The sequence below is a fragment of the Nothobranchius furzeri genome, chromosome 6 (genome assembly GCF_043380555.1).
Source record: "Nothobranchius furzeri strain GRZ-AD chromosome 6, NfurGRZ-RIMD1, whole genome shotgun sequence".
Lineage (NCBI taxonomy): Eukaryota > Metazoa > Chordata > Actinopteri > Cyprinodontiformes > Nothobranchiidae > Nothobranchius > Nothobranchius furzeri.
In genome coordinates, this window is record NC_091746.1 from 67212842 (window position 1) to 67226162 (window position 13321).

The 13321-nt window shown below is 39.9% G+C and overlaps 1 protein-coding gene across 2 annotated transcripts in view; it reads right to left on the reverse strand.

The window, feature by feature from the left end:
* The window catches only part of lamc3 (laminin, gamma 3), a 267136-nt gene that overhangs the window by 237919 nt on the left and 15896 nt on the right, over positions 1-13321 (reverse strand). For both annotated transcript variants that reach the window (XM_070552463.1, XM_015943222.3), the window contains exon 2: positions 12864-13168. In XM_070552463.1, coding sequence (XP_070408564.1) covers positions 12864-13168 — 305 coding nt within the window. The remainder of the gene's footprint in view (positions 1-12863; positions 13169-13321) is intronic.

A 13321-nucleotide genomic window follows, 5' to 3' on the forward strand; every position in this document is an offset into this window, starting at 1 on the left:
CACCATTAGCTTATAGCAATGGAAGCTAAATTATCAAGCTAACGTTACACTAAAGAGTTTATTTACCTGCTGGAGATTAAGATGATGATAACTCATTTAGGTCATTGTCGATGTTGTCACCATCACAGTCACCCATTGCACTTAGTGAAGTGCAGCCAAACTTTAGGGGCTTTCTCTCTGCCTACTGGGAAGTTGGGATTTCTGAGTACTGAGGGGACAGTGAACACATCATTAGCTGATAGCAATGAAAGCTAAAATATTAAGTTAACAGTTTATTTGCCTACTGGAGCAGATTAAGACAATGATAACTCACTTAGATTGTTGTTGCTGTTGCTATTATCACCCATCACATTTGGTGAAGTGGACCCAAACTTTAGACTAATTTTCTACCATGCTGCTTGCTCTGTGTACAGCTGGCCTGCAGCGATGGATGACATAACGCTCTTGCCCATGCGCTGCTGTCTATCTTGGAAAATCAGGTACCAAATGTACTGAAACTAGGCATTGTTTATCACGTGAATTTGTCCTTGGTCTGTACCATGAAATTCAGTCGGTGCCTAAAAAGTACAGAATACAGTACCCATCTCTCACAACTGGGGACTGGCAGACAGTTCCTAAAAGAACTTTCCTAAAATGAAAGATTTAAATGTTAATAGAGAAATATGAAACATATTACACCTGCAAGAAAAAAAAAGTCTGATCCGAAGTGGAGTATGGTTTCATTATAGTGCTTATATGGAATAATTTAACCAAACAAAAAGCCCCAGAGCAGTCTTTATTCATTTTAATCAAATATCAAAACTCTTAAATGAGCCATACTTTACTATCAAAGACAATATCCATAGGTTTGACTAATAAATGTGATAAGCAAGGCCAAGCTAAAACATTCTACAGCATTTGTATATAATAGGACTTCTATGGTTATTGTTTCTAACTCGCTCCATTTCAAGAAATGATAGGGGGATTGTGGGCAAATTCAACAAATCTCTCCAATACCACAGACCCATTAAACCATAAACTAGAGTGACTAGTAATTTAGATTTTCTGCTGCTTGTGTTCCACGGGCCTGGACCAGGTCACAATAAGAAATGGGATTTGATATTTCAATGGTTTCACCTGGTTTAGTAAAGGAATGATGATGATGACGATAAACACAGGATCAAATAAGCTGTCAGAACTTTTAATTTGGTTTGCTTTTGGTTTCAACTGCACCGTAACTAAATAACCCCGTCTAATAATCATCTGCCTAATGGCTTCCACATGGTAAAAATCATTAAAAGGATTACGACCCCACAGGTCAAGAACTTTAAAATGTTAACTTTCTATTTTCCCGTAGCATGCAATACTAACGCTAGACATCCGTGCCTATGAGAACAAAATTAAGATTTTCCAGCCAGTTTATTTCCATTTTAGTAATGTATTAGTTAACATCTTCAAATTGATATAAAAATGCTACTTCTTTTTGGCTAATTTGTAAAGATACTCTTGAGTTAAGTTAGGGTTACAACAACTCAGCCACCACAAGGAGAGCTGCTGACTGTGCTAGTCTCACTTCCAGCTAATATTAAAGCAGATATTATGCATAGTCAAAAAGCAGATACAAATATTGGTTTAATATCAAACCAAACTCTTTATTACTGACTCCAGATCAAAGTTAAACTTTTTTGTTTAAAATAAAATAAAAGAATGAATTACATCTAAGTGGATGTGGCAAAAAGGGTGTAGCTTAATTAGAATGTAAAAAAAAATGTGATGCACGTAAACTTGTCTTTCAGATTACTGTTGACTTTGCATATGATTTATCTCTCTGTCTAGATTTGTTTTAAAGGAGTGGGATGAAGATTTGGTTATGTCTTAAATTAAATCAACACATCTATAGTATCTGTAGAAGCAAAGCAAAAACAAATTGAAGCATGAAGAATAAGTTGTACCATCAGAGCAAAGTAATCATCACTAGTCAGTCCAATGAATGCTGACTGAACCCTGAATTACTGAACAAAGTGTGCAAGTTGATCACCTGAGTGGAGAACTGGGACGCATGTGTTCTCTCTCTCTCTCTCTCTCTCTCTCTCTCTCTCTCTCTCTCTCTCTCTCTCTCTCTCTCTCTCTCTCTCTCTCTCTCTCTCTCTCTCTCTCTCTCTCTCTCTCTCTCTCTCTCTCTCTCTCTCTCTCTCTCTCTCTCTCTCTCTCTCTCTCTCTCTCTCTCTCTCTCTCTCTCTCTCTCTCTCTCTCTCTCTCTCTCTCTCTCTCTCTCTCTCTCTCTCTCTCTCTCTCTCTCTCTCTCTCACACACACACACACACACACACACACACACACACACACACACACACACACACACACACACCTCAATGTATTTTTTTTACATTCTTCGAAACCTGAATCCAAAGTTCCAAAAGTCAACTCAGAATTTTTAACACCATTACAAAGAAGGCTGATCACTGATTCGGATCTAAATTACTCCCTTGTATTGATTCTTTTGGCACTCACACACAATCTTTAACGCTTAATTATGAAGAAACAACAGTGTTCAATCAAAGCCACGTAAGCACAGAGGCTTACGTTCAATTATCCAGCTCTTCTAACGTAGTCCAACGTTTTTAAAAGGTCAACTTCTAAGAGTGACAGTGTGAGATCGTCCATGCAGTCTAAAAGGAAGTTTCCGGCCCACTGATGTCCCCTCCATATGGAAACAGTCGCACTCTCATAAATGACAACAGATGTGCCTTTGGCTCCAATTAAAGCAGGATTTAAAACACCAAAACTCTGAATGGTTGCCAGTTTGGCATTTTGGGAATTATTCATGAATTCCATTTGATGAAGAAGAAGTTGAATGTTTGTGTTTAGCTACATGGGAAAAGAAAGATGTGTCACAGTCAACGATGATGACATTGCTTTACTGACTAATACAGGTGAAAGTTTTCAGCAATTATTAAATTGTGTGTCGGGTCAAAGTGTTGCTGTGTAAATGATATTTTAATGTTTCTCTCAACCCCGTTCAGCTGATCTGGAACCAGAATGACAGAATTAAAGAAAAGCTCTGAGCCACCTTCCTTATTTTGAAGAGCTAATGTGTGGAAAAGAAAAGATCTTTTGTATCCAAGCAGCTTTTATTTAGCGTGAAGGAAGGCACATTTTTGTCTCTTCACACCACATCCATCTGTCCCATCACTCCTTAAAATAGAAGAATAATAAGTGATTTAATGAAAGAAATGATCCAATTGATCTGTCTGATATTCTAATGGAAAATGAGATCACAGTCAATTATGGGTCCTCTCATCTTGTTTAAAAGGAAAGGCAGAAGGTGAGAGGTGGAATGAAGGAGGGAGGTTGTTTGCCTGGTCTGTCCGGAGATTTGCCACCCAATCCGTGTATTCTTAGCTTATATCGATCCCTCCACTGCTTTATAGTCAGTGTGGATATCATCTGAGAGGTATTAAAAACAGCCAACAACAGCATTAGTATCAGGTTTCAATGTGACTCAGGCCAACATGGTTACACATATAAAGCAAACGAAAACACTTATTTAATGATCTAACCCAAAGTCACTGAATCGTTTAACAATTAATGCCAAATCAGCCAAACGTATGTTTTTTGGTTATTAAAGGTGACATTCAGTGATTCTATGTTAGTTTGGCATGCCATCAATGTGTGAATAATTATAATCTTGGCCACAACCCATAGACAGAGCTCAGTCGGAATCCACCGTTGTCTTTCTGTCTCCACGTGCTATTGGACAGCGTTAGGATCAAACAGAGTAACAAACAATGTGACGCGTTCATTGCTATAGGGAGCATAAGTCACTTCCGCATCACGGGTCCCCGGAAGAACGAAAAAAATGAATGCAAGTCAACAGGGCTAAAACCGCTATTTTCTTATCCGCTTTGCCTTACGCCCTGGATCGCACACATGTTGTACTGCATTTTAAATGAAAAGTAAGGATTGGCGTTTCGATCACGCCAGTCACGTACTTAGAGATTTATTAGCTTGCAAAAGTTCAGATTTAGCATGACTACAAACTAGAAATCGTCACGTCGCAAATCTGACATCACCACATAATCTCCTCTCCCCAAAGTAGCTGCTACTTACCAAATGACCAGATTTATGGTGGTTCTTTCCTCCTGTGGGAAGTTTGCAGAACTTACAGCCCTTTTCCCTCAGTTTTCTCCATGTCTGGTTTGATGACGTCACTTTCGTGAAGCGCATTTGTAGTCCTCAACTTATTTTCACACAAAACCTAAAATATCGTTGTCGTCCCCCCCGTTCAACAATAAGCATGTTCTTGGTATCAAAAACTCACGGACATCTTATGTGAAATCCATGGCACAAAACAAGCGGAATTAGAAAATAGCCTTTTTAGCCCCACTGACTTGCGTTCATGGACGTAATTTGGGGGGGGGGACAGGGGGGACAGGGGGGACATGTCCCCCCACTTTTTCCAAAGTCAAGTTTTGACCCCTGCACTTTTTACCATCCAAAAACAATATTACGCTATATTAAATTGACACTGGTTGAGCTCTAGGACTAAGTGGAAAACAACAGTTTGTGTTGAAGCCTGTTTCCCATTATAACATACTTCAAAGATACCCCCCCCCCCCCCCGTGTCCCCCCCACTTCTTAAGTGAAAATTACGTCCTTGCTATCATTCATTTGTTCGTTTTTCTGGGGACCCATGGTGCGGAAGTGACTTAGGCTCCCTATAGAAACCTGTCTGCGAGGCAGTCCTCCATACACAGAAGAAGAAGAAGAATACATCTTTTTTTTTAAATATTTAAGTACTTATGCTGGTACTGAAAGACACAAAGTACATTATCAACTCATTTCAAAAATGAAGTTCACACCAACACATCGGATCCTTCTGATGCTAAATGTCTCACGTATAGCAAAACACCCTCTCTGTTGTTTTAAACATAAACATTAAACAGGTTAAAATCATTTTCTTAGTTTCTGCAATGCTTTCATTGTCCTTGGTTTTACTAAAACCTTAAGTGCTCCACCTAACCACCCTGACTGTGCCTTCTACCAGACTAGTATTGATCCTCAGCTTCCCCACTCCTTGCCTATTCCTTAATCCAATGTAATCCTTTCCTGTCCCTCTGTGTTAATGCATGGAACCACACTCTTCCAACCTAAACCACAGCAATCACTTCACAGAACAACCTCAATCCTCTGTTTTACAAACCTACACTCCAGCTTCCCATCCCCCAGCCCGACAGAGTTTATTTTTTTGTAACAAACAGAAAGAAGCCAAAATTGCTCATTGGTAGAAGGTTCTCTAATGCCTAATGATCATTTAGTTAAAATGTTGTGGGATTTAAAAGTGCTTTCATGCAAAAATAACATTAAAGCATCGGCACAAGAGGTGAAGTAAACTAATGCACACTGGGAGGTAAAACCGAATGAAGATGAGACATGGAATACTGTTCCAGACAGCAAAGATCCTTGAGAAATTTTTGCGGGTTAAAAGCCTCCAGCTAATCCTCATAGACATATTTATTTTGTCAGTCACTCTTTGTACCGGTGTCCCAGTATGACAGAAGGATTCAAACCCAGTCTGGAATCTTTCACACAGCTGTTCACCATCCTCCTGACGTTAGCATCCCTGCTATACATTTTGCCGAACCCACAGCAGCAATGAAAAAGATCCAACGGTGCTTTTAATTCCCATTTTTAGCTGCCACAGATGCATGAGAGAAAAAAAACCCGGCTAATCCTGCAGCTCTGGTGAGCTGTGTGAAGTGGCTTCATCTCTGCTGTCTACCCTTCATCTTTTTAAAGTTTAAATTGGGATCACTTTTTAAAAAACTGCTTCTCTCTACTCCACGGGAGGTTGTAGGAGGCATAACCTATTCAGAGTGCCTCGGCTGATGAGAGGGAAGGCATTGTGAAGAGACAGCATCTGGTAGTAGAAAAAAAAGAGCATGTCATGATAGAAGAGAAGGTATGTCGAAGAAGAGAAGTACTTGTCAGCCTAATTACCCTTTTTTCTAGAAAACCGTGTATCAGCAAATATTTTTCTCAGAGAAGTGCAAAATGGACCAGCTTTGGGTGACAATTAAAAACAGAGTTTTCCTTGAAAGTTGCGAACTTTAAAGATTTTCATGAATTCTAAGCTTGTTACATGTGTAAAGAGCTTTGAGGTCATGTATTACACAAAACCCTCCTCTTCCTCTCAGGTTTTCTCCCGTCACCGATGTTGGAGCAGGTTATGGTTATGTAAGGTTACACTCCATCTCCTCCACACTTACTCTTCTGCTTTAACGATGTGGAGGAGGACAGCTTTCTTTACAGAGGCGCTGGTATCGTCAGACATATTTTCACACCGGGCTTCAGGAAAAAGGTCAGGCGGAAGGAATATCATTATCATCGGGTGCTTTGATGGAGATTTTGCACATGCATGGGGGTCATGGCTAGCGGCTAATCACAGCAACACGGTATCTTTGAAATCGAGCTAAATTGTTGTGATGTGTGTTATTTCTGTTTTTGCTGCTTTTATGAGGATGAAGGATAAAAAAAAAGCTGCATACAATAAAATAATGCAAAGAAGGATTCTCCAGAAAACCAAGAAAATGATGGACAACCCTGAGCATTCTCTTCACAAGACTGTCCGACAACGGAAGAGTGTCTTCAGTCAGAGGCTTCTTCAGTTTCACTGCAACACTGACCGCTACTGGAGATCCTTCCTGCCAACAGCCATTGTCATATACAACAACTCTTTGCTGACTTGATTATTATTATTATTCTGAGCTACTACAGTAATCAATTTCCCTCTGGGATTAATAAAGTATTTTTGGATTGAATTGGACTGAACTGAAAAAAACACTGAGAGGAAGCAAAAAGGACAGTGGGGGGCTGATGTTGTCCACATTTTCTGAATCCGGTTTTGACGGAGGCAGAAGGACTAAAAACGGTTCACATCACAGATGCTGGGGCCTTTTATTGTTGTTTCTTCCATTATTTAGCAGCTTTTCCTGTTATTTAAGTATCCTTGTGTTTTCTTCTGATTATCACCTTAAAATCAACATATTGCCAAATATTTAACTTTTATTCTGTTTATTTACTGCCTTTTTGACCAAAAGTGCTTCTAAATATAAATCAAGCGATTATTTTTTTCACAGTTTGTTTATGAAAATGTTCTCCTAGTGGAAAATCCTGAATGATATTTTTTTGAGGTTATGTGGTACAACAATAAAGCACTGTGTTTCTGATTAATTGCCGAACACCGTGTTCCTATTTAAAGGAGCATGGGGCAGGATGAGGAAGAAAAAGTCACACGCTATGCCCCCAGCGTTGCGAGTGTCTACGGCCCAGCAAGGAAACACGCACAAAGTTGTTACACATACACAAAAAATACTGTCACCTGCAAAAGTATTAGCTCTGCTTACAGGTTGGGCAGTAGCTCAATCATGACATAATTCTAATGACGCTGGTGTTCACTTTGGTGTTCAGTCTCTAAACGTTCAGTGGTACACAGCAGCTGTAGCATGATCATAGCTAATGCTAATATACGCTAGCTCTCCCCGAGTCATCGGTGAGGTCATATAAAGCTCTAAACACAACCTATGATCTTTCTCTGGTCATTAGGAAATGAGTCATGGCAGCATAATTTTTCAGTCCCAGATCTAGTTGAAGCAGCCTCCATTCGTTAATTGCATGTCTGATATATTTGGGTCCCTGCCCAACTTTTATCATATTTTTGACTCACGAGAGGCCGCTGATAAAACCTTCTTCTTTGTGACACTTCTCAGTGGGCTTCGAGGAGTGCTTGGTAATTTAACTGTTGTGGTAGAATCTGTTCTCACAGTTGAATCAACCTCTTCCTGTTGTGAAGCTGTTGAGAGCACGAGCACGCTATCAGTGTCAATTGACGTTACGTCCATAGCACAGCATGGGAAATTCAGGACCGAACTGCAGAGCATTTTGCAACCTGTTCAAGAAAATGGGACGATAGACGGGTGGCCTCGTTCTTTTTGGTTATCATCGCTGCATCACCCATTAGCTTTAAAAATGAACATGCATGCTTACTTTTTAACAAATCCTGCCCCATGCTTCTTTAACCAGACAGTCTGATGACAAATGATCTAAAATCTGTGGTGTGAGTTAAAGAGAGCTGTCCATGCTTAGAAGCCATCAAACCTGAATGAACTAGAGAGGTTTTAAAAGGAGAATGGTTCAAAATACCTTCAACCAGAATCCAGACTCACATTCGAAGCTATAGGAAGCTGTTATTTCTGCAAAATGAGGATCTACTTAATATTTACTTAATTTCCTTCTTGTGGTGACCAGATGTATGCACCTGCCTTATTGTGTTTAAACACTTAATGCACACTTTCTCTAAATCCTATAAACTTTGTTCCACTTCTCCAGTATCACTGTGTGTGTGTGTGTCTCATAAATTTAACTGAAATTTCTTGCCGTAACAACCAACGATTTATAAAGAAAAATCACAATGATTGACATTAAAAAGTGGGTTTTGCATAATATGTCCCCTTAAAAAAACCAAAGCCATTAAACGAAGCAACCAAGAAGTTTTGTGTTCTTGTAGCCCTAAGAAGCCACAGCATCTTTTTGTTTTATATAATATCAGGTGAAGCAGGCTAGAAGCTACTGTTGAAATAACAATGCTAATGATAAATTAGAAGCAAATAGTGAAAAATTTTGTCTAATATCTAAAAAGGTAATTTTTTATTTACCAACAACACAATTTTGCTGTTTGAAGTGAATTTTGAGTCAATTGTGGCATTCTACTTCCTTTAATGAGTCTCAGAAATACAACAGCAAGCTTTCAGCAAGATGGCAAACAACCACACTTCCTCTAACGCTAAAGAAATCTTATTGTAATAAGTGTAGAGGTGTAGGGCTGCAACAAACGATTATTTGGATAATCGATTAATCGGATGGGGTCTCGACACGATTAATCGATTAATCGGATTACATGGGGAAATTTTTAAAAACTGCTAGGGAAACGTTATTTCTCTCCTTCCTTCACTTTATTTAACACAACATTATTAGAAAACAGTTCAATAGCAGAAAAACAACATGCCATCACCTAAATTGTTTTATAAGGTGTATAGACAGAGACCCTAAGCTACATCTATCTGTGACCTAAAATGCTTGGTCCAAGTTAAACAGCTTAAGGGCAATTCTCATCTGTTTTGTTTGATCTCATCTGTTGACATTTATTTTAAATGTAATTAAACATATGCTGTGAATTAATCAAAATTGATCACTATTTCCAAAAATGACTGAAAAAATACCAAATAAAACAAAAGTAAATGAATGCCATCCTCCTTGCGATGATGCCCTGGGCAACTGCCATAAAGTCACATCAAGAAATGCTGCTGATCATTCCAATGATCCCAAACAGACTCACATTAGGCCACATGAAAGCAACTGAACCCAAAAATATATTAACCAGTATATAACTGCACTCTCACACAACACGCCTGCAGCAACAGTTAGGACTCCTCCCTCCCTTTTAAAAGCGTTTTTGCTTCTGAGGACATTGTGGTTGTAAAACCGCATGCTAGTAGTCTGGCCCCGGTGTGATCAACCAGTTTCTGCGGGAATGTGACGGCAGAACCAGGGCCAGATTAACACTTTGTTGTACCCTGGGCAACAATATTCAAGGGCTCCATCATCACAACCCAAGGATCACCATAATGTGGTCACATACAGAATATTTTACTGTAATATGCAGTAAATATACTCAATACTTGAATGCCTGACAACACGTAACCCGCCCAGAGTAACCTTTGACCCACCTTGTGTGGACTGACCAATGAGGAGAGGGTCTTAACTTGAGGCCCTCTCTTCATTGGTCAGTCTGCATGAGACTGACTCTCAACTGACGTTCAGTCGTAGGCAGCAAAGCGTCTCTGTGCAGCGCAAAAGCCCGGGTGGACAGTTTGTTTAATGTAGGGTGACCATATTTCCATTTCCAAACAAGAGGACAGGGGATCTGTGCCTATGACGTCACACTATGGCAACGCCACACAAACCATGTTGGGACCCATTTTTTGTAAGAACTAAATTAATATAGGATTCTGCCAATTAAAGGGCTCTAAAACAATTCATATGTAAATATTTTGCATATTTAATGCAAAATCTCATTTTTCTGCTTTAGTGCTGCGACAAGGTTTTATTAATAATAAATTATTATACCTTTTGTTTTACTACAGCATCGGTAAGCTTCCTGTGCACAGATTATTAAGGATGCTTGTTTCAGCTGTGAGATTAGACAATAGGATCAATGAAAAAATAAGTTGTCCCACACTCCATGGAAACTTTCAGAGAATCCACAAATAGTGGCTTTCAAATGATTTTGTTACTTTTTGCAAGTTTAGAAAAGCAGCAGATGAGACAGCATGTCTGATAATTTAGTTTTTCATCTGATAATATTAGAACATGTCAGTAATGTCTGAGGGGCTTTTATAAACACCATATAACTAACACTACTGGAGAGGGCATGAAGTACACAGAGGCTTCTGGGGAGCCCAGTTATTGGGGGGGGGGGGGCATTTTGCCTTGGCCCCCAAAATGTCTTGAAACGGCCCTGGGTGTGTGACTGAGTTTTGAAGGTGATCTGAATTGTATCACATGTATAAATATTACATGTGTAGAACTTATTGTTTTATACAGGTAAAAACGTGTAGTGGTGATAAATCTACCTACATTTTACTTTTCAACACTTTGTTTTGTTTTCTTGTTTTTATTGAACTATTTTCCTGTCCTGTCTGTCTCTCATCTTCCTGCATCTCCTCTTAATTCTCCAGAAAATCTGTTGCCTGGATTCTTACCTTTTCACCTCACCAGTTACTTTTGAGCAAATCAAAGGGATCTCCTGACCGAAAAGCGCAGAGCGCGTTTTCGATGCTGCGTGAGGTGACATCACCACAGCACAGGTGATGAGCTCCGCAGTAGCGAGCTTCAGGCACAAATAAGACAGAAAATAGAGAACATGTGCGGACATGAACGATCATGTGCTAATTATAGTTTTTTGGTTGCGCCACTTTGAGAATGGACCGTGCACTGGAAGCAGCTGCCTGGATCGCTGCGCAACAATGCGGAACCGGTTCGCAGCAGCGCGAGTCTGCCGGCTCTCCCTCACGCTGATCTGCGGCTCTCCCTCGCGCTGATCTGCCGGTACCGGCTCTCCCTCACGCTGATCTGCGGCTCTCCCTCGCGCTGATCTGCCGGTACCGGCTCTCCCTCACGCTGATCTGCGGCTCTCCCTCGCGCTGATCTGCGGCTCTCCCTCGCGCTGATCTGTGGCTCTCCCTCGCGCTGATCTGACTTGCTCTGGTCTGCGCGCAACGGCGGGCGGGAAGGGGGGGGGGGGCGCTTTTGGAAGAGTTGTGCGACACAACGAATCGATGACGCAATTCGTTGCCAACGCTTTTAGTAATCGATTTTCATCGAATTTATCGATTCGTTGTTGTAGCCCTATAGAGGTGATCCCTACCTTAAAATACTAAAGAGGGCTAACACCAGATATGATATTGTATTTATCTGCTTACCAACTTACTGTCTTTGCTTGTTATTTAGAATCTTCTGTCGCTGATTCGTAACTGGCAACAGTCATGAGTCTCACAACAGCAGTGAGAAGATTGCAATAACCAAATTTGACCACAGAAAGCCGTTCTTACGCCATTCTTACATATTGCACCTTTAAAGCTCCTGTTTGCAGGGATGTTTAAAAACACAGATATACGATCACTAAGCATTTAAAAGGAACACCTGTTCTTTAAAACAGTTTTTAAGATTTTGTCTGGTGATTTTAAGACATCTGCTTGCACAGATAAACTGTCTCCCTGCACTGTCATCCTCACAAACTCACATGCAATGATTTAAATAACTGTAACCATCTTATAGGATTCATTTACATGTAAGTGTACAATTTATTGGGTTATCTCAAATTTTCCAGTGAATTTCTGCAATGAAAATAGAGCTAAATTCTGCTTAATGCAACGCATACAAAATACATTAAAGAAACTCATAACAAACACTGTTTAACTTTAATATAAGAGATAAACAGTTTCACACACATTGACAGATGCATACTTGCACACTTCTGTCAAAAGAAAAAGGAGTGGCTGCACCGAGTGATTTATTAAGTTACTTTTAGTCGCACTTAACTCTGCCAAACCCTCGCAGTCTAACTCTCAAGAGGTGTCCATTATTTCAGCACAGCCCTCCCAAAGCTTCATCAGTGTGAATCAGAGCTAAACATAACATTAAATTTCCTTCAATTGCTTTGGTGTCTATAAAAGGCAAAGTGGCTGCAGGATGTTTGTTCATGTAAAAGTGTGGAGGGTTTTTAATGCTAAAGTCAGAGCTCTGATTGGAGAAGCATCACATGATGCATGATGGTCACTACAGTGGACAGGTACTCAAAATTGTTATTTATTTGTTTTTGCTACTAAGCACAGCTGTTGAAGACTTTATTGCATTTGAGCCCCTCCATTTGGACTTCAGTAAGTCAAGCCAACATATTTCATGTTCAGAATGCACGCTGTCCACTGAGGTGGACATTTAATAAATTATTTGTAAATTATAAAATTTTACAAAAAATATTTGTTGAAATTTGTTTCATTCACACCTAAAGATGGATGAAAAAAATTGTTAAAAAAATCATGGTTGAAGATTTCATAATTCATGCATCAAAGGGTTAAAATCTTTACAGAAAATTGTATTTTATGAAATTATTTGTACTTTGGGGTTTTTTGCATCATGTTTGTTTAAGTCCATGTGAAATTATGCTCAAGTTAGTTGCTGGAAACAAAATCACTGCTATAACAAATAAGCTGTATGGAGGAGACGCGATGTTTGCAGACTATACCAAAAAGCTAATCGTATTCTCACCTGCAGTACTAGACTTTGGTCAAAGTTGTATGCGCTGGGTCGACCTTCCAAGGTGGAAAAAGCCACATTGCCTCCAGTGAGGGGTGAGATGTCACTGAATTCATCCGTACATAAAGCGGTTCTTTCATCATCTCCAGGACGAATGTAACCCTTAGTCTCCTTCCTGTAAGTCTTCCTGCAGGAGCCGCTGTAATATTGGTAAGGTAACCATGGCCCATCCTCTTCTGTTCGCCTGTAAATGGCAAAGCTCTCTGGTCGACTGGTGTAGAACTGTAGCCGTATGTAGGTGATCTCAAAGGATTTACCTATACAGAAAAACAAACACAATTGAGTGGAGGTATTAAATGGGTTCTAGAACATTTTCTGAGCCTTTATATGGCTCATGAAACATTGTCAGGGCTCAAAACAGCCCACGAGCCCTGATAAATGGACAAATTAAACCTCGTAATAGAGTCCTA